Consider the following 25,261-nt stretch of genomic DNA (forward strand, 5'->3'; position numbering starts at 1 on the left):
GATTGTTGTACTGTGTATCTACTAAAACTAATAAAACAAATTTAAGCCTAAAAATAGGTACCTAGAAATGTCCAAAAACAACAAGGGAGGTGTGAGTAGTGGCCGAGGCTCAAGAAGCATCACTTAAACTCATGACTCCAATGTATCAGGGTACAATTCATGAGAAATTCCACAGAAGATAATATCTGTGTTAAGACCAACCTGCATGCAGCTCTCTAGAAAAGCATGGTGTTGTGCAATAAAGTGTCTAACAGTAAAATTGTAACTGCCCCAGGCCGATTATTCCACTGTTTCATTCTAGTAAATATGAAGTGTAGTCCTTCCTTAACAAATATGGAGTCTAGCACTACCTTATTGAAATTGACTTTTACTATCCTTCACAAATATCTGTGTTTCGATATAAATCTTTTTCCTACATATTTGCCCTTTTGATCCTCATGTCAGGTGATCCCCACACGTTTTTACATCTCTTGTAAATCCTGTTTGACTTCCCAAAAGTATAAAGGATGACAAAACTGTGTGGAGCCTTCTTATTGTTGAATATTGATGAACATGGATGTAGCCTACTTGAAGCAGATGGGGATACATTTTGAATGTGCATTGAAAGAGTTCCAACATGGGTGGTGCTAGGACAGGGTAAACATTAGGATGTCTCAGCTCATAAATAATCGATAAATATTGTGGAGTCTTATGCTAAAATGTGATTTTACTTGAAATACTGTGAAATACATCTCATGCACAACCTAGAAAAATTGCATACCTGAAATATTTATGGTATTGTATAAAAATATTCAGATACTTCATGGCTGTAAATAATGAACAGAGGTCGTTGGCAAAGAGAGAAATATGGGAAAGAAGTGCTAGAGCAATTTTGCATGTTCGAGTCTAAGCAGGGGCACTGCTCTCCTTATGAAAATGACAGTAGGATGACTGTGAGAGGGGAGTTAACTGCGAATATGTATTAATTGCAGTGGCATCGTACTCCAACAACGCAGGAAACTGATGGTTTTCAGGTGAAAAGGCCTGGAGATGTTAGTGTGCGATGCACTCTTCTGCTGATGCTGGACTATCAAGTAAGTCTTCAAGTGGATCATCTTGCACATCTTAAATTATCTGTTCCCTTCCATCCTTTACACATTTCATTGTTTTGTGTCCGTCATTGATTTTTTTTTCTTCATTATTTCCTCCCTTTTATTTATTTTTTCACTTTTCATTTATAATTTCCTGTTCTTGTCTTATTGATGTGGTGGGCATTTTTCTGCCATGTTGTGGTTGGGTCGGAAAAATGTGTTAAGAACATAACTCTTTTTTTTGGCCGTTAACCATACAGGGAATCAGTGTGACTCAAAGTTGACTGCAAACCCACACGGTTTTTGGGCATTCAACTCTCAATTACAGGTGTACTGGAAAACCTGAATACTTTGCCGAATAACACACTCATCGATTTTGAAGAAGCACACTTTTTTTTCAGATTAAATGTTTTCTCAGTTTGTTTCTATGAGGTTTCCAGGGTTTTCGGTTACGAACATTACTATTTAGTTCCTGGCTTATTTGTCATTATGGGTATCATTGGGAAGAGCGGCATTCATTGTAATTTCTTCTCCATTTCGACCACAGTGACTTGAGTGTTAGTGGGTAATCGGAAGTTAATTATTCAAAAACAGTTATAACTAGGCACATATTGCAATATCAGCCCTTGCCTCTTCCTTAAAAGCCATGCAGTGTAAAAATAGTTGGCCAGCCCGAAAACAGTAAGTGTGCGGGTGTCAAATAAAAAGACTCTCAAAGCAATCTGATAGTGTCTGATGCCCCAACTTATACACAGCTTCCTTATCCGCTTTCTTCTTGTTGCTTTGTAAGCATGATGGTGCTACAAGAGCAGGAGTTCTTCTTGCCCACTGACACCAGGACTGTGAAGCCCAGAATGTTAAGGGCATTTAAAGGATGGAGGCGCTATAAATTGCTTCACTCTTCCCCACAGCAGAGGTGCACATGGGCCAAGACAGGCCTGTCTGAGCCTGTCCAAGACCAACTCAGGCTATGCCATCTCTCTGAAAAGTAGTTCCTGATTGAAGTCATCCCTACGTTAATTTTTTATCAGTTGCCAAAGGAAATTTACACAGGGGCGATCTGGTAAGGTTAGTGCTGTAATATCACACTGGAAGTATTGTAGCAGGGTAGGCCCCTGTGGTGTAATGTGGTTTGCTCCCACATATGCAAGAGCATGAATAAAAACGTGCAGGGCGTGGCTAACGAGGTTAGTCACGGCTGGTCTCGGAACCTGCTCTGTGTCCCTTGTCTTATATGCCGCAGGCCCACAGATGCACGTGATAAGCCCTCGCCCGCACCAATACTACACTGGTGACGAAGCGGGTATGAGCCCCTTTCGCACCGTCCGTCGGACAACTCTGAGCAGCATCGATCGGCATAGCCGTCTCTACAATCCCATGCCACATGGTGGAAGCGCCAAAAGTGGAGGAGGAGCTCCTGAAAATGGAGAAAGCTGGCATTATCAAAAAGGTAACTGGACCAGTGCCGTGGGTGTCCCCGATTGTTGTCACCTGAAAACCCAAACAGCCAGGGGAAGTTCATATCTGCATTGATATGAGGTTCCCGAATGCAGTAAAGGACTCGCAATACATCACAACTTTCTCCATTGGCACAGGGCTCCGATGCTACCAATGCCTACATTTCAGCATTTCCAGTGTGGCAGAAATATTTCAGAACACTATAGAGAAGTACTCGCCAGACTCCTCAACATCAGTGATGACATCCTTATTTATGCCAAGTTTCTGGCGGAGCATCATGAGTGCTTCTGAAAGGTGCTCTAGCGAATCCGGGATGCTGGTCTTACACTACCTCAAGAAAAATGTGAGTTTCCCAAACAAGAAATAAGCTTCTTCAGATACCGGTTCTCGTGGATGGTATTGCCCTGGACCCCGACAAAGTAAAGGATGTGCAAATGGCTCCTGCACCCACCAACATATCGGAATTAGAGGTTTCCTAGGAATAGTCAAATTCCATGGACAGTTGATCTCTGATCTCACCAGTCTCACTTTGCCTCTAAGAGAACTCACCAAGGCTAACGCCACATGGACGTGGACCTTAGTCAAAGAAGAAGTGTTTCAGCGTATCAGAGGCCCTGTCAGCCAAAAACATTCTGGCATATTTTGACCCCACTTGACCCACAATCATCGCAGTGGATACCAGCCTGAAAGGACTGGGGGCAGTTCTTACCCAACAGCAGTCTCATGGGGACTAGGCCCCAGTTGCATATGCCAGCAGCTCCCTCACAGACACCAAACAACGGTTTTCAAGATTGAAAGAAAGTCATCGCAATACAGGCACTTTCATCTCTACGTGTATGGGCACCTTTTAATTGTCACAACTGATCACAAACCATTGATACCTCTGTTCCAGGGGTCTGCCTCCAAACCACCCCCTCGGATCGAGAGGTGGATGCTGCAGTTGCAGGAATATGACTGTCATGTGGAATATATACCAGGCTCAGCCAATCCACTGATTATCTCTGCGCCACTCCAAACTAAGAAGCTGAAGCCACAGAAGCATATGTACACTTTATCACCAACTGCTCAAGGAATCTGCCGATACCGCTAGAAACCATACCACAAGCCACCAAGGCAGACAAGTGCCTACAATTAGTCCTGACTGCCCAACGCTTGAACAATTAGGGCCTTCTGAAATCACGCCTCTCCCAAAGAACTCCTGAAGCGCGACAAACGGAATCATTGCTTCATGTTCAACAGGAACTGTCAACAGATGCAGGTGGATGTCTCCTACAAGGGCCTCATCTAGTCAGCCCGCCAGTCTCATCACGAGTGTGATGCAGATCGTCCATCAGGGACACCAGGAAATCACGAAAACAAAGAATAGGCTCCGTACAAAAGTTTGATTCCCCCCGGCATGGATGATGGTAGAGCAGCAGTTTGATCATGCCACTGGTGTCAGGTAGCTGGGCCACCGGAGTCCCCCTCCCCGGTGATTACGGAAGGAGAGCCCAGCCAGCCTTGAGAAACCGTCAGCATGGACTTTGGACACCTCCCAGATAGCAGGCATGCCTTAATTGTAGATGACTACACCAGATTTTCGGAGGTCGAGATTGTAGGGACTCTGTCAGCGGGAGAGATTATTGTAAAGCTGGAAAAGGTCATTGCCATGCACGGTATCATGCGCCACGTCTGGACAGACAATGGCCCGCCATTCCAGGAATTCAAGGAATACCTACAACCCTGGGGCCTTCAACACAAGAAGGTATCTCCCAGGTGGCCACAGGCGAATGGAGAAGTGGGGGGGGTTCATGTGGACTCTCAACAAGGTAGTCAGCTTTGCTCATACCAAGAACCAACCAGTGGAGAGAGCCATATACAGATTCCTACGGGAATATGGCCAGACTTCGCACTCCACAACTGGGTGTGCCCAAGGGTATGTCAGTATGGGGTGAATTGTCACGGATACCATCCCGCACCACCCCAGGTGGTTGCCAGCTCCTATTGATGACCATAAAGTATTTTGCAGAAGACAAGGCACAAATCGACAGGCTAGTATTAACCGCACAGCCCTCCAGAGCTCCATTCAACTGGCAGATAGGGTATTTGTCAGGGATCGATACCCCATCAGAAAATTCAGGCTACCCTTCGAGCAACAGCCATGGAAATTGATCAAAAGACAAGGTACCATGATAACGGCCAATCAGGCAGATGAGACTGTCACCAGGAGTATATTCTTTTGCAGAAAAGTACGTGGAGAGTTGGAAGTTAGTTCAACTCAGGAAAATCAGAACTCCTCAGACGAGCTAGCATTAGGGCCAAGGTCACCAAACACATCCAGGTATGACGGCCCAACAAGAATGTCACCATTGTCTGATTCCATGAGATCACCCAGCCTGAGTCCTGACAGAGAGAGTATCCCAGAAGAGAGTGAGTGCATGGTCTGGTCTCCCTAAGGGCGTGATGCCTATCCCCGGTACTATCTGAGGCAGAATCCGACCCCGTCTACATGTCCGGCAGAGTTCGTGACTTAAGGGCCATGGAGAGAGACTGAAATTACAGTCTGAACAGGTCATCCAGGTTTTGTACTCATGTTGTGATGTAGTTATCTTGTAAGTTTCTGTTCTGTTTAAAAGTTGTGGAGGAATGTAATATCCCACTGAAAATATTGTAGCAGGGTAGTTCCCTGCAAGGCCCCTGCTTTGTGGTGTAATGTGGTTTGCTCCCGCAAACATGAGAGTGTGAATAAAAGCATGCAAGGCGTGGCTAACAAGGTTAGTCGCAACCTGCCTCAAACCTACTCTGTGTCCTGTGTCTTATATGCCGCAGCCCACAGGCGCACATGATAAGCCCAGGCCTGGGCAGATACCACAAACGCTTCTTTAAATTTAATTACGAACTTCCTCTCCGGAGAAATGGGCCTAATAAACAACAGCATTGTTAATGTAGAGGAAAAGCTTGTGGACTATACAGCGGGCAGTAAAGAAGGCTTTGCTGAACCCCTGCTTAGATTCTATTGAAGGGCGGGGTGCAACGGTAGCAGGTGTTGTTCAGGACTTGGTGTCTGAGATACTAACGGTAACACCTGTGTTGTAAAGTCCTCACTAAGTGCCATTACCGTTATAGCAGGATGTTTTGCTTTCTAGCCCTGCACTTGTAATAGGTAGCTCCGGATAAAGGAATGAGTTTGAAACATTGAGCCAAATTGAAAATAAAGAGTATTGATTTTGACCTATTCATTATGTACTTGTGTGAGAAATTTGCCTCATTGAAGCAGCTTGTGAAGATCTCTTGAGGAGCAAACTTGTGGATTTTGAGTCACTGCTAAAAAAGCATTGGACTTGTCAGACTATACCAGCTGACACCATTGGGTGAGACTGTGTCACTTGCGTTACTAGGAGGATGCCAAGTCAACCAGGAGTAGATTTGTTTGATTTTGTATGCATTCTTATTTAACGAAGAAGCCAGCAAAGGGACATACTAATTTTTGTCTTGAGACAGTCATTGCCACTCATTTATGACTCCAGGATGTTCTCCACATACTCCATAACGCTACACCCTTTGTCATAATATTAAAAGGTGCCCCCCATCCCACTCACTTAGGCCAGAAACATAGTGGGACTTAAAAAAATAAGTCAGTAAATTGGATGTCACAGAGGGCTGGATTTACCCAGGCACTGGTGAGGATAGTACAGTGGGTAGACACATCCGAAAAATCCACAACTGGAGATCGCATTTTTATTAATTTCTGTTCTCCTTCCTTGTTAACTGGTGTAGGAGGCTGGCCTGGCTTGTAGTGGGTACCAGAGGTACTTACACCTTGTGCCAGGTCCAGTTATCCCTTATTAGTGTAGAAGAGGTGTTTCTAGCAGCTTAGGCTAATAGAAGGTAGCTATGGCAAAGCAGCTTAGGCTGAACTAGAAGACATGTAAAGCTCCTACTATACCACTAGTGTCATATTCACAATATCATAAGAAAACACAATATACAGAATTACTAAAAATAAAGGTACTTTATTTTTATAACAATATGCCAAAAGTATATCAGTGAGTACCCTCAGTATGAGGCTAAGTTATATACACAAGATATATGTACACAAACCAAACTTAGGTAAGTAATAGCAAGAAAAGTAATGCAAACAGTGTAGAATTACAATAGATTGCAATAGGAGCACATAGTTATAGGCGCAACACAAACCATATACTCCAAAAGTGGAATGCGAACCATGAATGGACCCCAAATCTATGTGAGCTTGTAGAGGGTCGCTGGGACTGTAAGAAAACAGTGAGGGTTAGAAAAATAGCCCACCCCAAGACCCTGAAAGGTAGGTGTAAAGTGCACCTACTACCCCCGGAGAGCACAGAAGTCGTGATAGGGGGATTCTGCAGGAAGGACAAACACCCGCAATGCAACAACAGTGGATTTCCAGACCTGAGTACCTGTAGGGCAAGGGGACCAAGCCCAATAGTCGCGACAGGAGCCCAGGAAATGCCAGCTGAGGGTGCAAGGAAGCTGCCACCGGATGGAAGAAGCTTGGAGTTCTGCAAGAAAGAAGAGAGCTAGGGACTTCTCCTTTGGAAGACGGTTGTCCCACGTCGCGATGAAGCTTGCAAAGGTGTTCCCATGCAGAAAGACCGCCAACAAACCCTTGCTAGCTGCAAGGGTCGTGGTAGAGGTTTTTGGGTGCTGCTGTGGCCCAGGAGGGACCAGGATGTCGCCACTTGGAGGAGGAAACAAAGGGGGCGCCCAACGACTCAGGGAGCCCTCACAGAAGCAGGCAGCACCCGCAAAAGTTCCTGAACAGGCACTTGGAAGGAAAGTGAACCGGAGTCCACGCGAAGTCACAAAAGGGAGTCCCACGACACCGGAGGAAAACTCAGAAGGTTGTGCACTGCAGGATAGAGTGTCGGGGACCCAGGCTTGGCTGTGCACGAAGGAAATCCTGGGAGAGTGCACAGGAGCCGGAGCAGCTGCAAATCATGCGGTACCCAGCAATGCAGTCTAGCGTGGGGAGGCAAGGAATTACCTCCACCAAACTTGGACTGAGGAGTCACTGGACTGTGGGAGTCACTTGGACAGAGTTGCTGCGTTCCAGGGACCACGCTCGTCAGGCTGAGAGGGGACCCAGAGGACCAGTGATGCAGTCTTTTGGTGCCTGCGTTAACGGGGGAAGATTCCGTCGACCCACTGGAGATTTCTTCAGAGCTCCTGGTGCAGGGAGGAGGCAGGCTACCCCCAGAGCATGCACCACCTGGAAACAGTTGAGAAAGCCGGCAGGATGAGGTGATACAAGGTTGGTAGTAGTCGTCTTGCTACTTTGTTGCGGTTTTGCAGGCGTCCTGAGCACTCTGGTGAGCTCTTGCATTCGTTATCTGAAGAATTCCCGAAAGCAGAGACCCTAAATAGCCAGAAAAGGAGGTTTGGCTACCAAGGAAGGAGGATTGGCTACCAAGAGAGGTAAGAGCCTATCAGAAGGAGCCTCTGATGTCACCTGCTGGCACTGGCCACTCAGAGCAGTCCAGTGTGCCTCCAACACCTCTGTTTCCAAGATGGCAGAGGTCTGGGACACACTGGAGGAGCTCTGGGCACCTCCCCTGGGAGGTGCAGGTCAGGGGAGTGGGCACTCCCCTTTCCTTTGTCCAGTTTCGCGCCAGAGCAGGGCTGGGGGGTCCCTGAACTGGTGTAGACTGGCTTATGCAGAGATGGGCACCATCTGTGCCCATCAAAGCATTTCCAGAGGCTCGGGGAGGCTACTCCTCCCCAGCCTTCACACCTATTTCCAAAGGGAGAGGGTGTAAAACCCTCTCTCAAAGGAAATCCTTTGTTCTGCCTTCCTGGGCCAGGGCTGCCTGGACCCCAGGAGAGCAGTAACCTGTCTGAGGGGTTGGCAGCAGCAGCAGCTGCAGTGGAGACCCCGGAAAGGCAGTTTGGCAGTACCCGGGTACTGTGCTAGAGACCCGGGGGTTCATGGAATTGTCCCCCCAATGCCAGAATGGCATTGGGGTGACAATTCTATGATCTTAGACATGTTACATGGCCATGTTCGGAGTTACCATTGTGACGCTATACATAAGTAGTGACCTATGTATAGTGCACGCGTGTAATGGTGTCCCGGCACTCACAAAGTCCGGGGAATTTGTCCTGAACGATGTGGGGGCACCTTGGCTAGTGCCCGGGTGCCCACACACTAAGTAACTTTGCACTAAACCTTCACCAGGTGAAGGTTAGACATATAGGTGACTTATCAGTTATTTAAGTGCAGTGGTAAATGGCTGTGAAATAGCGTGGACGTTATTTCACTCAGGCTGCACTGGCAGGCCTGTGTAAGAATTGTCAGAGCTCCCTATGGGTGGAAAAAGAAATGCTGCAGCCCATAGAGATCTCCTAGAACCCCAATACCCTGGGTACCTCAGTACCATATACTAGGGAATTATATGGGTGTACCAGTATGCCAATGTGAATTGGTAAATTTAGTCACTAGCCTGTTAGTGACAAATTTGGAAAGCAGAGAGAGCATAACCACTGAGGTTCTGGTTAGCAGATCCTCAGTGAGACAGTTAGGCATCACACAGGGAACACATACAGGGCACATGCTTATGAGCACTGGGGCCCTGCCTGGCAGGGTCCCAGTGACACAGACTAAAACAACATATATACAGTGAAATATGGGGGTAACTTGCCAGGCAAGATGGTACTTTCCTACAACTGGTTATTGTCAATGTTAGTGATTCCTCAAGTGCAAAATAACTTCTTGTTGAGAAAAATTGAGGTCCCCTGGGTTTCCTCTATCAACCAGAACACTGTGAAAAACATGAGAATTTGTTATCTAAGGATATATTTATAATTGATGGTGTGAGTACATTAACAGATTTCCCACCTCCTTGAATCACTGAGTTTTATAGATTGACTTACTCCTACAAAATCTAAAGGCTATACAAGTGGGAGGAAGGGGCAAATACTAGCACATATCATGATACTGGTGACAAGTTGTGCTGACTGTCACATTCAGATTTCAATTCTAATAATGCACTCATGAATGTTATAATAATTGCATGGAATCTGGCAACCATTGTATGGAAAACATATGAAAAACTGGCAGACACTACAGCACCAGCACTGTTATTATGTATTCAAGAAATGTGGCCCACAGACCCGTTTTCCATTGAGGGCTAATTCAGGTGGTTACTCCAGCTGTTCCAACAGTGGCACGAAGGACAAAGAGTGACATAGCTGTCTCGGTTTCAACTTTATTTCCTGTTTTAATTTCTAAATCATTTATATCTTCTCTTTTTTATCAATTTGTTCTACTGATGGTAAAAGGAAGTCCTGATTTATTGAGCGTAAATATTTATAATAATAATGTATTTGACAATACACAAGCTGAGGTGGTTACAGCTTTAGGAAAAGATCTAGATCTCTTTATACATTCTGAGTTAAATATCTGTTTTATTATTTGGGAAAGAGACTTTCACATTAATATTTGTCCCATTCATCAAAGAATGTATGTGGAGTACTTGATACAGTGAGTGACGGAAAACTCATTTCTTGCTCAGCTCCTATGGCAAAGGTTTGAACACTGATGGTTACATATAATTTGAGTTGAATATACTAAAGTAGTATTTGCACGCTAACTACCCATCCAACATTTATTGGGAGAGGGGCTCAGTCAATAATTGATTACATCATACATTGGTAATAAATATTCTTGATTTTTGCATTCAAAATAACTCTGTGAGTGACCATAATCCTTTGATTTTAACAATACAGGTCTTTATATGACCACTGCCCACTACGAAAACAGTCCAAATGTGTACTAGAATATGGATTAGAATTAAATGGTCAGGGATAAAACCTGAGGAATTTACTGCCTCTATAATTAGAAATTGCAAGCATGATGTAATTAGATGCCTGAATAGCAGTACAGATTATTCAGCCATATAAATATTTCAAAAGCTGTTGATTCCCTTTTAGTAAAACCATTTCTGATGGATATACCTACCTGTGGATTCATCACCTAAAGAATTTTCCCCCACGCTCCAGCTTCGATGGAAATTTTCTTCTAGCTCTGCACGTCGACGATGAGGTCACAATTGCCCCACTCCACGTGATGCCGTATGACGTCATTCAGGCAATAAGAAGCCCTCGTCGACGTGCAGTTGTCAGTTCCCTTTTTTCTGTGCCTTCGAGTAACTGTTTGTCTTCTAGGCTAACAGGGAGCTACAGTTGCACTTCGGTGTTACTATGTCTCAGACTTGAAAATCTGGCTTTAAACCTTGTAACCAGTGTGGGGGTCGGATGTCGGTCACGGACCCCCATGAAAATTGTTTATGGTGCCTTAGTTCCGACCGTGAGGTCGAGTCATGCGGATCGTGTCAACGCATGAATCCTAAGGCACTTAAAGAGGGAGAGGCGAAGTTATTCCTGGCCTGTTCCAAGAAAAGGAAGGAAAGGCATCATTGCAGAGAGTCTTCTTCAAAATCTTTGAAGACTCACCGACACCACGGGGTCTCTCGGCGTCGTCACGAGTCTCGGCGCCGATCGAGCAGGAGCCGATCCAGGTCCAGATCCAGATCTCCATCAGCTCGGCACTGACCGACGTGGGAGGTTAGCCCGACCGTCACACCTCCGCCTCCAACGACTCCACCATGGCGCCTGGTGGAGGGCATGCGGGTCTGTCAGGTCCTTTGGCCTTTAAATTGGGTGCTCCAGCTCCTTACAAGCCGACACCCTTTATGCCCTTTCTTTCTTCTGGGGCCGTTTCGGCGCTGATGCCCTTGGTGTCGCCTAGAAGGCCTGTGACACCGACGACGTCTGCTGTCCCGGTGCCGGTGGATTCACCACGGATCCAGTCTACAGTGAAATTGCCTGTGGCGCTGGAGGGTCCGGTGTCGGATGGATCTAAAGAGCGGCGCCAGCGAAGATCTTCGCCGTCAGCCGACACCTTATCGACGCCGGGACTCGAATCCAGGCTCCGATCCAGGAGATTAGCCTTGCGGCTCCTGGAGGAAGAGGAATACAGCAGACAACATTTGGAGGAAGGGGAGATCTTGGAGCCTTCAGGTGATTTCCAAGGCTTGGACACAACAAGTGACATTGACACTTCCCCTGAATGGGATTTGGCTTCCACAGGGGAGTATACTGAGGAAGCTGCATCATTTCATGCAGTAGTTAGGAAGGCTGCAGATTTTTTGGACCTTCCTCTTCCTGCTACAGAGGTGAAAACAAACCTTCTGACTGAAGTGCTGCATCCGGCGTCGGCGTTGGCGGAGCCTCTCTTGCCCTTCAATGAGGCTCTTTGGACCCCATTAAAGATATCTAGAAGAAGCCAGTGAATCCAGCAGCCGTCAACAGGGCGGTAGCAAAACGCTATTGTGCGGCTCCAGGTGACTCGTACCTTCTCTCCAAACATCCAACTCCGGAGAGTTTGGTTGTTCAGGCATTGTGCTCCTCTCGATCCAGGCAGCAAAGAAGGCCTTTTCTTCGTGCAGCATGGCCTTGAAGTCGACCAATGCGACTTGCATTTTTGGGCGTTATATTCATGCCCTTATGGAGGAGGCTAAGGGTCATTCTGAATTGCCACAGGAGGTGTTGCATCTATTAACAGATGCTCAGGCGACGGCGACCCAGGTGATTCAATCTGGGTTGGACACCTCGGACTCCGTGGCAAGAGCTATGGGTACATCCATAGTGACGAGGTGACAGGCTTGGCTGCGTTCATCAGGTTTCTCCCCAGATGTGCAGGCTACTCTCCTGGACCTGCCTTTTGACGGAGAAAAACCCTTTGGGACAAAAGCAGATTCTGCCCTTGAACGCTTTAAAGAGAGCAGAGCCACAGCGAGGTCATTGGGACTTCAAGCAGCCACTTCCTCTACCTTTAGATCTTTTAGAAAATTTAGAGGTTTTGGTTGTGGCACCTCCTTTCGTGGCAGGTTCCAGGCAGCACAGCAATCTGCAGGATCTCTACATTACAGATCCTTCAGAAGCAGGGGTAGAGTACGAGCTAGAGGGGCCACCCAGCAGCACTCTGCCTCTTCCTCTTCCTCAGGAGGGGTGCAGCAGCCTTAGTCCTCCACCACTCCCTGCTCACGTGTCTCCGGTAGGGGGAGACTTGCCCGATTTCTTCCCATGTGAGAGTTTATAACATCACTGGGTCATTGACATCGTGAAGAAGGGGTATGCTCTTCCCTTTCGGGAATTCCCTCCTCCCTTCCCTCCCCGCCCATCCTTCTGTTCGGACGACCATCTTCGTGTTACTACAACAGGAGGTGTTATCCCTTTTGTCAAAGGGCGCAGTGGAGTTGGTCCCGGAGCAGGAGAGGGGTCAGGGCTGTTATTCAAGATACTTCCTGATCCCCAAAAAGGATGGTCGGTTGAGACCAATTCTGGACCTGAGGATGTTGAATTGGTTCCTCAAGCAGGAAAAATTCAAGATGCTGACCCTATCACAGGTTCTTTTGGCGTTGAACGAAGGAGATTGGATGCTGTCTGTCGATTTGCAGGAGGCGCACTTCCATATTCCGTCCTCAAATCGCACAGGGAGTATCTCCGGTTTGTAGTGGGGTCGCAGCATTATCAGTTTGCGGTCCTCCCGTTTGGTCTTACTTCAGCACCTCGAGTCTTCACAAAGGTGATGGCGGTGGTTGCGGCAGAGCTCGGAAGAAGAGGGATAGCGGTATTTCCCTATCTGGACGATTGGTTGATCAAAGCCAAGTCTCCAGAGCTCGTGCGGAGTCACCTGAAGTCGACAACTCAGTTGTTGTTCGACCTGGGTTTTTCAATTAATGTGCCCAAATCTCACCTGGAGCCCTCTCAACGCCTCCTGTTCATAGGGGCAGTACTGGACACAACATTGAATCAGGCCTTTCCTCCGCCCCAGCGGGTTCAGGACATTCAGGCGTTGATTCCAATGTTTCGAAATGAAGCGGTAGTTCCAGTCTTTAAGGTCCTTCGTCTGCTCGGTCTGTTTGCTTCTTGCATACTGCTGGTCACTCATGCACGCTGGCACATGAGGGCTCTTCAGTGGTGCGTCCGCAGGCAGTGGTTTCTACACAAAGGAGATCTCGAGGATTCGATCAGGATCTCCAGAGACACTGCAGCGGATCTTCAATGGTGGGCTGCGGTCGGCAACCTGTCGCAAGGAAGGCCGTTCTCGCTGCCTCCGCCAGTGGCCACAGTTGTAACGGATGCTTCCACTCAAGGCGGGGGAGCTCATCTGGGGGACCTGGAGATCAAAGGCCTTTGGTCTCCAGTGGAACAGAGGTTTCACATCAATCTGTTGGAATTGCGGGCAGTACGTCTGGCTCTCAAGGCCTTTCTCCCTTCCCGGTCAGTTAGTCCAGGTCCTGAAGGACAACACTACCGCGAAGTGGTATATAAACAAGCAGGGAGGAGTGGGGTCGTATCTTCTGTGCAGAGAAGCTCTTCGACTCTGGTGCTGGGTTCAGGACCACAAGATTTGCTTGGTAGCAAATCATTTGGCCGGGGTTCTGAATATACGTGCGGATGTTCTCAGTCGACGCATTTCGGTTGACCACGAGTGGCGTCTTCATCCGGATCTGGTTCTTTACATCTTCCAGATGTGGGGGTGTCCGCAGATAGATCAGTTTGCTACTCAGGAGAACGTGCAGTGCCCATTGTTTTGCAGCCTCCAGTATCCGGTGCAAGGAGCTTTGGGGGACGCATTTCGGATGTCCTGGAAGGGTCAGTTGCTTTACGTGTTTCTTCCCATACCCCTAATTCCTTGAGTTCTGAGGAAGATCCGCCAAGACCGGGCCCAGGTCATCTTGATAGCCCCAGATTGGCCGAGAAGGGTGTGGTATTCAGACCTTCAACTCTCTCTGTGCCCTCCGCTCCGTCTCCCTTACAGGGTGGACCTCCTCTCGCAGTCGCAGATTCTACACCCCCACCTCCAGAGTCTGCACCTTCATGCCTGGAGATTGAACGGGGCAATCTGAGTGCTTTTTCTCTCCTGCCGGAAGTGGTGGATGTTATTTTTATCGGCCAGGCGACACACCACCAAATCGATCTATGCAAGCAGATGGGCCAGATTTGTAGCTTGGTGTGGAGAGAACCAAAGTAATCTATTAAAGGCTCACTTGTCTGACATATTATTTGCTCAATTCCTTGGCACAGAAGGGTTGTGCAGTTGCCACAGTTAAGGGCTATTTATCAGCGCTGTCTGCTTTTCCGTGCCTCCCAGAAAAACCCTCCTTGTTTAAATCACCACTTGTTTTGAGGTTCATTAAGGGTCTCACTAATAGGTTTCCGCCCACTCCGTTTCTTATGCCACAGTGGGATCTTAATTTAGTGTTGACATTTCTAATGGGATCGCCATTTTAGCCGATGCACTCTTGTTCTTTGCTTTTGCTGGTCTTAAAAACTGTATTTCTGGTAGCCATAACATCGGCCAGAAGAGTGAGTGAGCTTCAGGCTCTTAGTGTAGAGTCTCCATACCTTTCCTTCTTTAGAGACAAAGTGGTGTTAAGGACCAAGGCGGCTTTCTTCCCGAAGGTTGTTACACCCTTTTACTTGGGGCAGTATATTGCTCTCTCTTCCTTTTACCCTCCACCTCATCCATCTAAGGAGGAAGAGAGGCTCCAATGATTGGATCCACGAAGAGCATTGAGCTTCTTTGTCGACAGGACGAGGGAGTTCAGGCAAGACGATCAGCTCTTCGTTGAATACGTGGGGAAGAGGAAAGGCAGAGCAGTCCACAAGAGAACGCTGTCCAGGTGAGTCATTCTCTGTATAACATTTTGTTATTCCTTAGCAAAAGAAAGAACCACCTGTGGGGCTTCGAGCTCATTCCACCAGAGCTAAGGCTGCTTCATCGGCGTTGGCTAGAGGTGTGCCTGTCGTTGACATCGGCAAGGCGGCAACTTGGGCATCCCTCCATACTTTTGTCAAACATTATTGTTTGGACTCTGAGGTCAGGAGGGATGGCCATTTTGCACGCTCAGTGCTGCAGGATTTCTTGGTTTGACCATTTAGGCACCCACCTCTGGAGGTAGTACTGCTTTGGGACTCTATTCTTTAGGTGAGGAATCCACAGGTAGGTGTATCCATCAGAAGAATAAGTTACTTACCTTCGGTAACGCCTTTTCTGGTGGATACATTTACTACCTGTGGATTCCTCACAGTCCCACCGCCTCCCCGTTGCCTGGCTGGCCCTACCACGAAATCCGTGGGTTAGCACTGTTTTCTTATTATTTTTGTATATAATTGGATCATGTATATAATGATAGCATGTATATATGTATTTCTTTCTCTAATTTATATAATTCAAGGAAACATGGTTGAACTTGACTGTTTAAATTGTGTCCATATGAAGGTGTTGTAGCCGTTAGTTCCTTTTTATTTTTATTGTAATAAATGTTGCGGTTTCACTTTACTTGATGCGATTATGTTCTCTTCAAGGTCAATGTTCACCTGTTCGCCTCAAAGGCACGTAAAACATGGTGATAACTGACGTCTGCACGTCAACGAGGGCTTCTTATTGCCTGGATGACGTCATACGGCGTCGTATGGAGTCGGGCAATTGTGACGTCATCATCGACTTGCAGAGCTAGAAGAAAATTTCCGTTGATGCTGGCGCGTGGGGGAAAATTCTTTAGGTGAGGAAACCACAGGTAGTAAATGTATCCACCAGAAAAGCCGTTACCGAAGGTAAGTAACTTATTCATCCAGACAGGAAACAAACTATTAAGGGATGGTTGATAAGGCTTGTACAGTTACCCATAGGATTTTGAAAATTGCCCTTCATACAAAACCAAGGGATAGGGTGGAAATTCCTAATTTAAGGCCAAGATATAAGCACACACTTGTGCATAGAAAGCAAGCATTGGCAAAGCCAGTAGTTCTCACCTATGTCAGCTAACGGCTTTGGCGATGTTTTGTAGCCATGTTGGACAGTACGATGAATGCTTTCCAATGTGGCTAAAACTAATTTAAGAAAACACTAAGATGCAACCAGGGCTAAAGCACTTACAAAAAAATTAGTGCTGGATTGGTCATAGTCTTGTTTTTTATATAGCATGACTACAAATCATTGTCAAAGTTTTCAATGCTCATGCTGTACAGCAGAAGCAAAAGCAGTGGTAGATCCAGTATTGTCAAAGGCAGGATTTATTGACTTTGCCAGTTTGTGTTAGGTCTCTGCACAAAACCCACGTGATTCTGAGCAAATCAGTTAATCTCCCCAGGCGTGAAAAAGAAAAAAAGAATGGCACCTGACAAAATAATCTTAGCACATAAAGCAAAACAATTGTTCCCATGTCTATGTCTTAGTAACAATACATTTGGAGGCAGATATCTGTTGTCACAATAAAAGCAGATAATATCTGTTGTCACAATAACTATCAATTTCAAAGGAGAAAAGGGCTTCTATGAAGTATGTGTGGCACAGTAAAACATAGCTACAAATGGCAAGAGCTTCATCAAGGATGACCTGGAAGAAGAAAACATAATAGTAGTACCTCCATCACAATGTGATCAATGGAAGGACAGCAATCAAGCTAAAGTAATACGTACTTGGTCTTTCCTCCAGTCGAAAATAGAGGACGTAAAGCCAGCAAACGATGGGCAATTAAAAGGCAGCAATCATGAATGACAATAAAGCCAACAAATGTTAAGCAATGGGCAGACTGCAAGCCTCTTGTCATATACAATATCTTGTGCAAGCAAGAGCACATGCAACATATGGGAGACCTAAAAACAACTTAAGAAAGCAGCCTGGGCTAATTGTGGGCTGTTCTTGTTAGATAAAATACTTCCTTCTTTAGAGTCTCTTATTTCATCCTAGGATTGGATTAACCATTTTATTTTACATTAGTATTTAATCTCCTAAAGAAATGTAACCATTCATCTGGTAATAAAAACATGTGGTCCAGCACCCACAAATTAATCCCAGTCCATAAAGACAAGCCACCAAATGTGGCCTGATCAACAAAGTCCAAATTGCTCTAAACATAGTTGCATGATTCGAATATTCCTCAGTTAAATGATTGTCTTCATTTGTATTCTTCTTTAAAAGTGTTCTTCCCTCTCACTGTAGCCAGTGCATTTCGTCCCATCCCAGGACTTCTTCAGGGCTGTTCACTTGAAATTGCCATCCTGTTACAACCAATATATAACCTGTTTTACAAAACCGCTTGTTTCGTCTCCAGGCTCCTCTGAGGTTGAGTTTATATTTCCATCCGCGTATTTCAGATGCGACCATCGTACAGCCCTTTGAGTCCGTCTTGCTCACTCTTTGAAAGTTCAGCTGTCTCCAGGAACAGTGGCATGAGCTCACCTCTTGTTTGTTTTCTAGAAGGACGTGCAAAAGACATTATGGGGAGAGCCTGGCAAAACAATGTTCACATTATTGGACTGCCAAGGGCGCAGGGGGCAAACGCCCTCATTTCATAGAGATCTAGCTGACCAAGACAATTGTCCCTCATGTGCTGTCAAACTGGTTCACAGTTGAAAGGGTCCACCATGTCCCTGTCAGACCTACCCCACCTGGAGCAGAGGGACAGTGGCAAGGATCCTTAATTATTGGAAGAGACACATAATTTTTCAGTGTTATTGCCAGAAATTACATTTCGCAGTGGGCTCAGAAATATTTTTCTATGGGCTCATGATATTTCAAGATTACATGCTTACTGTTTAGCACCACAGAACCAGTTTCAGGTAAGTCACATTGAAGATTTGGTGATATGCTTGCAAAATGGATTCTTGTTCCCCTCCAAACTGAAGATCATGACTAACTAACAGAGTTGGTTCTTCAGTGCACCAGAAGAGGCCTGGGACTGGGTTAAGCAATTTGAGGTGATGAAGAAGACCAGTGATAATAATGGAACGCAGTTCTCACAGCCTCACACAACGAAGAGATTTGAAGAGAAGCGGCGCAGAAGGTCTTGCTTGCCTAGTCTCCGTTCAACCCTTGCACACCCTTGGAAATCAAAGAGCAGCCATTGCAACAGAAGAAGCTTTCTGGCAAACAGATGGAATATATCTCTCGAGTAACTCTACAGTTCACTAGCATGGTAAAAAATCTGATATAGGATCTAGCAGTGAAACCTCTACTGTTCTATGCATTGTAACACCACAAACTTCTGATGAATTACTCTGACTTTGCAGAAGGTTGTGCCCACAGATGTATCAAGTCTTCCAGTATGTTTATCAGGAATCAATCATGAATCCACATATTGTTAAACATGTCTGCTTTATATTTGGCTGATACCTAAGGCAGCACCTGTGGAGCCCAGTACCCATTTCAGATGTTTACCAGCCTTGGCGCTTGGAACGAGCCTTACATCTCTTCAGCTCTTTCTCACCTATGCTGACTGGCCGTGCTACCCCCTCCTTTTCCTGATTTATGTCAGATTTTCCTTCTCAAGCAGATTTTGAGTGGCACAAGCACTCAGTTTGATATTTCGTTTTAGATTCGGTTTTTCTCTCATTGGGTAGGCAAAGTTGGAGTCCCACCCTGGGAGAGGAGGGGGGGCGCAGCTTGAGAGTCAACCCTTCCGAGATTAAATTCAGAGCTTCTAGCCCACTTAGAAGCTCTTCCTGGAGCTGCACAGCCTTTGCATATGATCAGAGACTGAGGATGAACACATATACGTTTTAAACTTGGAATGTCCGTTGTATACCCACTACGATTAAGAGGTACAGGGTGCACTCATATTTACAAGCATAGAGGGATACACATAGCAATGATTCAGGAGACCCACTTAATTCACTAAGCTTCACATTAAATGGTGGAGATGTGTAGTATTCTTCGAATACACATCTTTGCCAGGGACCATTTATCTGGATTTTCCCAGGGGTCCCATTTGAAATCTGTAACAAAATCATAGATAACAGTGGGATGTACTTCATAATAGAGGGTGGGCTAGATTATAGACCGCGACTTCTTGGAAGTAGTTATGCACCAAATGTGGGGCAACTACATTTCTACTCCTTCCCTTCCATCCTAATGGGGCCCTAGCTGATTGCCAAGGTATCATTGGATGGGACTTTATTGGGGTTGTTGACACACACCTACATCACTCTCACACACCACTCCCAAACTCCCTAGCATACACTACAGCCAAGGCTCTTCGACACTGGCTACAACACTGTTCCTTTACAGATATTTGGCGTCATAAACATTCTCTTGTTTCTCCGCACTCCGCAGTCCAATTAGATCATTTTGGTGCACACCCCAGCTTTTTGCCAGAGGATTAGACTGCTGAATATCTAGGCCGAACCATATTGCATCACAACCCACAGTTGATAATATATTACCTGGGGATAAGGCATAACACCCATACCCACGTGGAGACTTCAGCGATACACTAGAAGACCCGAATTTCTGAGCATCTATTAGAGATTTCAGAGGACATTATTTTTAAGAAAATGAGGGTTCAACTTACTCTCCGTCCACTATCTGGGAGGCCTTTGAGGGCGGAGGATGGGAAGGATGTGTTTCCGGACTAAAAATGTAATTACATTTTTTTGCTGATCCAGTGACTATCGCGTTGGTTGGCTCATTTAAATTTGTGCAAATTTGGCAATGCTGCAAAGTTTGTAATAATGGACCGACTGACTCAGTGGGTCCACATCCTTCTAAATTGCCCAACACCTTGCCCAGACTACTGAGACTAGTGCAGCATTGTCATTGGAGGATCCTTTATTGCACACCCAACACTAGGTCCTATATTCACAAGAGAGTGATAGTGGCTCAATAGGAATGGTTTGGCCTTACCACAGTGGGTGTCCTCTTTGAGAATGGGTCTTTAGCCCTCTTTGAAGCATTTTGAAATAGACCTGATCTCCCTACTGGTGCATTCCTGACTCATATGATGCTTTTGGCTAGGATGTAGCCTTTTCTGTGTATCACATATACACGAACATTAACCAGATGTGCCTGCACACACCGGCTTCGTATTTTTGACTAAAGCCAAATGTGCCTGTACACACTGGGGCGCAATTTTTTCTGATTGGTTTGAGCTTTCTGTATTTAAGCCCTGCCACCTCTGCCATCCTTCTCACTTGGATCAGGACTGCATTACAGATCTTTGGAAGATTTGATTCCTTCTCCAAAAATAGAGGCCTTTTCCTCTGGTGGGATAGAGATTCCCTTCTGTGCTCCCAATGTTGCGGCACTACTTAAACTACAAATCATAACTACAATTCGTGATTACTTGAAAGTTGCAGGTCATCTGATTAACAGTAGATCTTGATGAAAGTCATGGACCCTAAGTGGCCACATCCGGCTGAAACATGTCAACCTTCATTTTAACTGTATAGGATCGATTGCTGATCCTCACAACGTCACCTGTTTGTAATCTTACCCTTATCCTTTCTATGGAGACTAATAAATAGGAATTTAGGATGTGAGGTATTTTTAACTTGCACTCTTTCACTTACCTTCTCACTGAGATATCCTTCAGTTCATTTGGATAACCGAATACTGAAGTGAATGGAGACCCCGTGATAATGCCACCCATGAAATCTCCCCACATTCACCGTTGAGGGTAGAATACGTGGTTGAGGGTCTGTTGAGAAAGATCTCAGAGGGCCTGGAATGATATGGTATGAGGATTCAGTTCTTTTGGTTATTAGTGTTTGGACAAAGGAAGCTGAGTTTCTGCCTCCTTCACTAGTTTATATGAGTTGAGCATGCAGACTTGAGGAGGCCTTGGGAAAGAAAGGGCTGTAATGGTTCCCTTATTGCTTCAATTGAACTTTGCTGGTCTGTAAGAGAAACTGATAATCTTTCCATCACCAAAATATTCCAAGGTTTGTATGCACCCTAATACAACAAGTGGGGTTCTGTCCTTTTTTACAAGACTTAAGCAGTGTTGTAGCAGCTTTCACACACTTCCACATAATAACCCAATCTTGTTTTTATTTTGTGATGTAAAATGGGAAGTCTGAAACCAAGCATTATAAAGGAGAAATCTGTGTGCATTTTGTATCTCTGTGTTGTTTTATTGCTTCCAAAAGCTTCAGACCAAAATATTTCAATTAGCGGGCAGTCTACCATATTTGTTTCAGTGCCTTTTTCATACCATAACATCTACAACATAGTGCACTTACAATAGAATAACATTTTTTTAAATGTAAGATACATGTACTAGTCATATACTGATTTATAGTGTGCTTCTCTACCATCAGTGTTATGTGAGTTATTGCGTTTGTCTTGCGATAAATGGTCCCATTGAAAGTCACGCAGGCCATTGCCAGTGAGTTTAGACCAGTGTGGTCTAAGAGGGTATGGCTTTGAAAAGTGTGTTTGCAAAAGAATGTTATATGATATAGTGATTCGTTCTTTAGATTCCCCTGCTAATTTCAGAAATGTTTCTAATGGAACGAGTTCTCTTGTAGATGCCTCTTTCAAAGTTGGATCTGGGGCCCAGTGTCCCAGCTGTGTATAGTGAAAGCACTTGTTTTCTTCTAAACTGAATTTCTGCTTGAACTCTGCGAAAGATTGCATCTCATGACCCTTAAAAAGATCCAAGCTTGTTAAGCAATCTCCCAGCCTCCAATGATCAAAAGACCCAGTTAACAGAGCTTGGGAGAGGTCAGGGTTAAAAATGGATAAGGGTGAACAAAGTGTTTTTTTGTGGGAGTTCTGAGATATGTATTAGAGGGTTTATCGATTTTAAAATTCCATGCAAGTTCCCATATTGTTGTGTCATATATGGCCCGGTCTTTTTATTTCCAGTGTTTGTCTGTAGCTTTAAGAGACCAGTCAGCAAAGATCTGCAGGTAGGCTGCTCAAACATGTAATTACAAAATCTGTGAGGGTCAACCCGCCTGATGACACTTTGAATCCAATCCTTACTATTCGTTGCTGCAAAATGAACTGCAGGGTTACATTATTGAGTTGGACAAAAAGTCTTTGGAGCCGAAATTGGGAAGCCCCGAAATAAATACAGTATCCTTTGTACGACCTTCATTTTTATACAGTTAATTCTCCATAGCTACGATAATAACAGTGGAGACCCTCTCTGGAAGTCATTATTCTTGGTCTAAAACAAAACCATAAACTACTACTTAAAATCATATAAAAAGTTAAAGGTACAATCTAAGTAGTAAAGAAGGATACCTTCTGCCGTCATGCAAAAGTGACAGCTGTAAAGCCCCTGGAAGTGATATAACTTTTGTTAGTGGGACTTCTGGGCCCCTGTGGGCCCTCCTCCAGCTGTGACATCACTTCATGGGGAGGTTGGGGCGTCATGTGACCCTGTTGGGTCACATGTGTTGTGACATCATCCTGGTCAGGTGCTAGTCACGTGCTCATGGTTCTACCACGTGGTTGGGGCTGTGTGGCAACCCTCAACGAATCAAAGCCCCTGGAGATCAGGTGATCATGTGTTGAAGAGGAGTATTCCTCATTTTTTTTAATGCTTAGAATACACATAAGGAGTTCCTGAACCCAGGAGCCACCCTCCAGAAAGAGATCTCTCGGTCATTATGAAGAGATACATTCACCTCATCAAAAGATGCCCTCTGATGGTGGTTTGAACACTATCGATAGGCATTATCGTAGCATGACACTAGTGGCAATGGCATTGTCATACCAAAAGGGGGGTACCCTATAACCCATGCCTGCTTAGGGTACTGGCCTAAACACACTCATAAAAGTTAGCAGGCAGGGACGAATCTGCTCATTATTTTAAACAACCAATATTAACTCTTGGTTTAAAGGGTAAATTAATTTCCCTTATTTATTGAATTTATTTGCAAAACACTGCATCAAACTCATCAAAACAACACCTATCACATATTTTGTCATAATAACACAAATATATACATATCACATTTATATCACAAACATTTGTCACATAAATCACAAAAATGGTAACATAAATAACAAAAATACCTAAAAGAAGGATTGTGCCCATCTACATTACTTTATATTATGGTCACTGTAACACAGTTAACAATGTGATCTCATACCCTATGGTGATCAAGGGTCTTGCACCCAGCTGTAAAATACCTAAATATTTTTTCAAAGGTATTATGTAGTGCTACACCAATTTTGTTTATCAATTAATTTTTGCTCCAAAGCCCTTGATCCCACTAGAAAGATGTCGACGCATTTCGGCCTCGTCATTCAGGGCCTCGTAAAGTTAAATAATATTCAGAAGCTTTTTCGGCAACGTGAGGGTCGCGACTCACACGGATGTGAGTGCACAGCATAAAATACAACGCCTCTGCATATAGATGCCTACTCTAAGACTGAGTTGCTTGTACAAATAGAACTAATCGAGAACAAGTGCAATATTCCGTAAGATTGGCCATTCAAAATAATGGAAAGAAAGAGGTGCCAGTGCCCCCTGACAGTCCTGACGAGGCCCTGAATGACGAGGCCGAAACGCGTCAACATCTTTCTAGTACAGCCGGACACTATGTGCCCCGATATTAACAAAGGGTTCTCTGTGTGCATAGCGACATTATAGAGCCAAAGAAGGTCAGGATAGTTATGCATCATTGTTAAGATGGATCCATGTGAAGGGGGAAAATAACACAGTGATTAATATTCAATATATCAAACCCGACTGCATAGGAATTTCTAAAAAAACATTTTGACACTGTCGGTCTGATCTTTGAGGATCAATCTGAGCCAGTATCCTTTAAATATGGGAAAGTCATTGTTAAACTTCATTTACGACCGCAACACAACAGCGAATATTAAGAAGTCATCATGGTGGCCATGAAAACATACCGCAACCGTGCTCTGTACAGGGACTATTACAGACACCAGGTCGGATATGGAGGGCCATCATTCTTTCAAGGGGCCCCTGTTATGTATGGGGTGGGACTTGAAGGTTTTTTCCATAGTTTGTTTAGAAGAGCTATGCCTTTAGACGAGGCTGCAAAATTGCAAAACCCCACATTAAAACGGTGGCCTCGAGCTTTGCCTAGGATGTGGTGGTATCTGTGACTTCTACTGTTGCTGAACGCATAAACAAACAACCCCAAGAAAGAGCGGGACTCATGTATAGGCCAAGCACAGGTATTAAAAAGAAGCAAAGGTCTTCGAGGCGTAGGGTTCTGCCTACTCCCTATAAAAGCAAGCATTTGCAATGCAACGGGGTCTTGCGTTTGCTCGCGTTAGAGCTATTAGCAATGTAAACTCCTAATCTGGCTTTTCTTGCCACATAAACTAATAATGAAAAGTAAAACAGTTTCATATATGCGAGCCAATGGTCATCATGAGTGTGAAGGAGACACAGAAAAGGAAACAGAAGTTCACTCACAGTGAAACTTATCGGCAAAAGTGTAAATTATCCATGTTACTGGCAAAAGTGCAATTATCCATGTAACCTGCAAAAATGCAATTATCCATGTAACAGGGTCGATGTCATGCAAAGCGATCGACTTCTGCCCAGCGAGATTGTGCTGCGCAGGAAATGAAAAGTTGAAGTAGTCAAGAAACCAGCTGAAAAAACGGAGCCTTGTATGTTTTCAGTAGTTTACCGGTGCGCTCGAGGAGGGCTAAGCACCGGAAAAGGCATGACGTATGCATGCCTTTTACAAATGGAATCCATCGATTTTTAAAAGGCAAGTCCACGAACGAATGAAAGTGACGGGCGTGACATGGGTGGGGTTAGAAGCCCACAGAGAAATTACAACATGATCCAGAGCGCTTGCACCTGCTTGACCCTAAAAAAGAGGCAATCTTCAAAAAGCGCTCACAAAAGTAGGCCAGTGATACAGAAGAGAGCCGGGAAGAACAAGAGAACACCCAATAGAGGAAATATTTTTTAAAA

At 45.1% G+C, this 25,261-nt stretch overlaps 1 protein-coding gene across 4 annotated transcripts in view; it reads left to right on the forward strand.

The window, feature by feature from the left end:
* SMARCD3 (SWI/SNF related BAF chromatin remodeling complex subunit D3) overlaps positions 1 to 25,261 on the forward strand; it is a 2,604,506-nt gene that overhangs the window by 1,299,208 nt on the left and 1,280,037 nt on the right. For all 4 annotated transcript variants that reach the window (XM_069210707.1, XM_069210708.1, XM_069210706.1 and 1 more), the window contains one exon: positions 972 to 1,073. In XM_069210707.1, the coding sequence (XP_069066808.1) occupies positions 972 to 1,073 (102 nt within the window). The remainder of the gene's footprint in view (positions 1 to 971; positions 1,074 to 25,261) is intronic.

The sequence above is a fragment of the Pleurodeles waltl genome, chromosome 10 (genome assembly GCF_031143425.1).
Source record: "Pleurodeles waltl isolate 20211129_DDA chromosome 10, aPleWal1.hap1.20221129, whole genome shotgun sequence".
NCBI lineage: Eukaryota > Metazoa > Chordata > Amphibia > Caudata > Salamandridae > Pleurodeles > Pleurodeles waltl.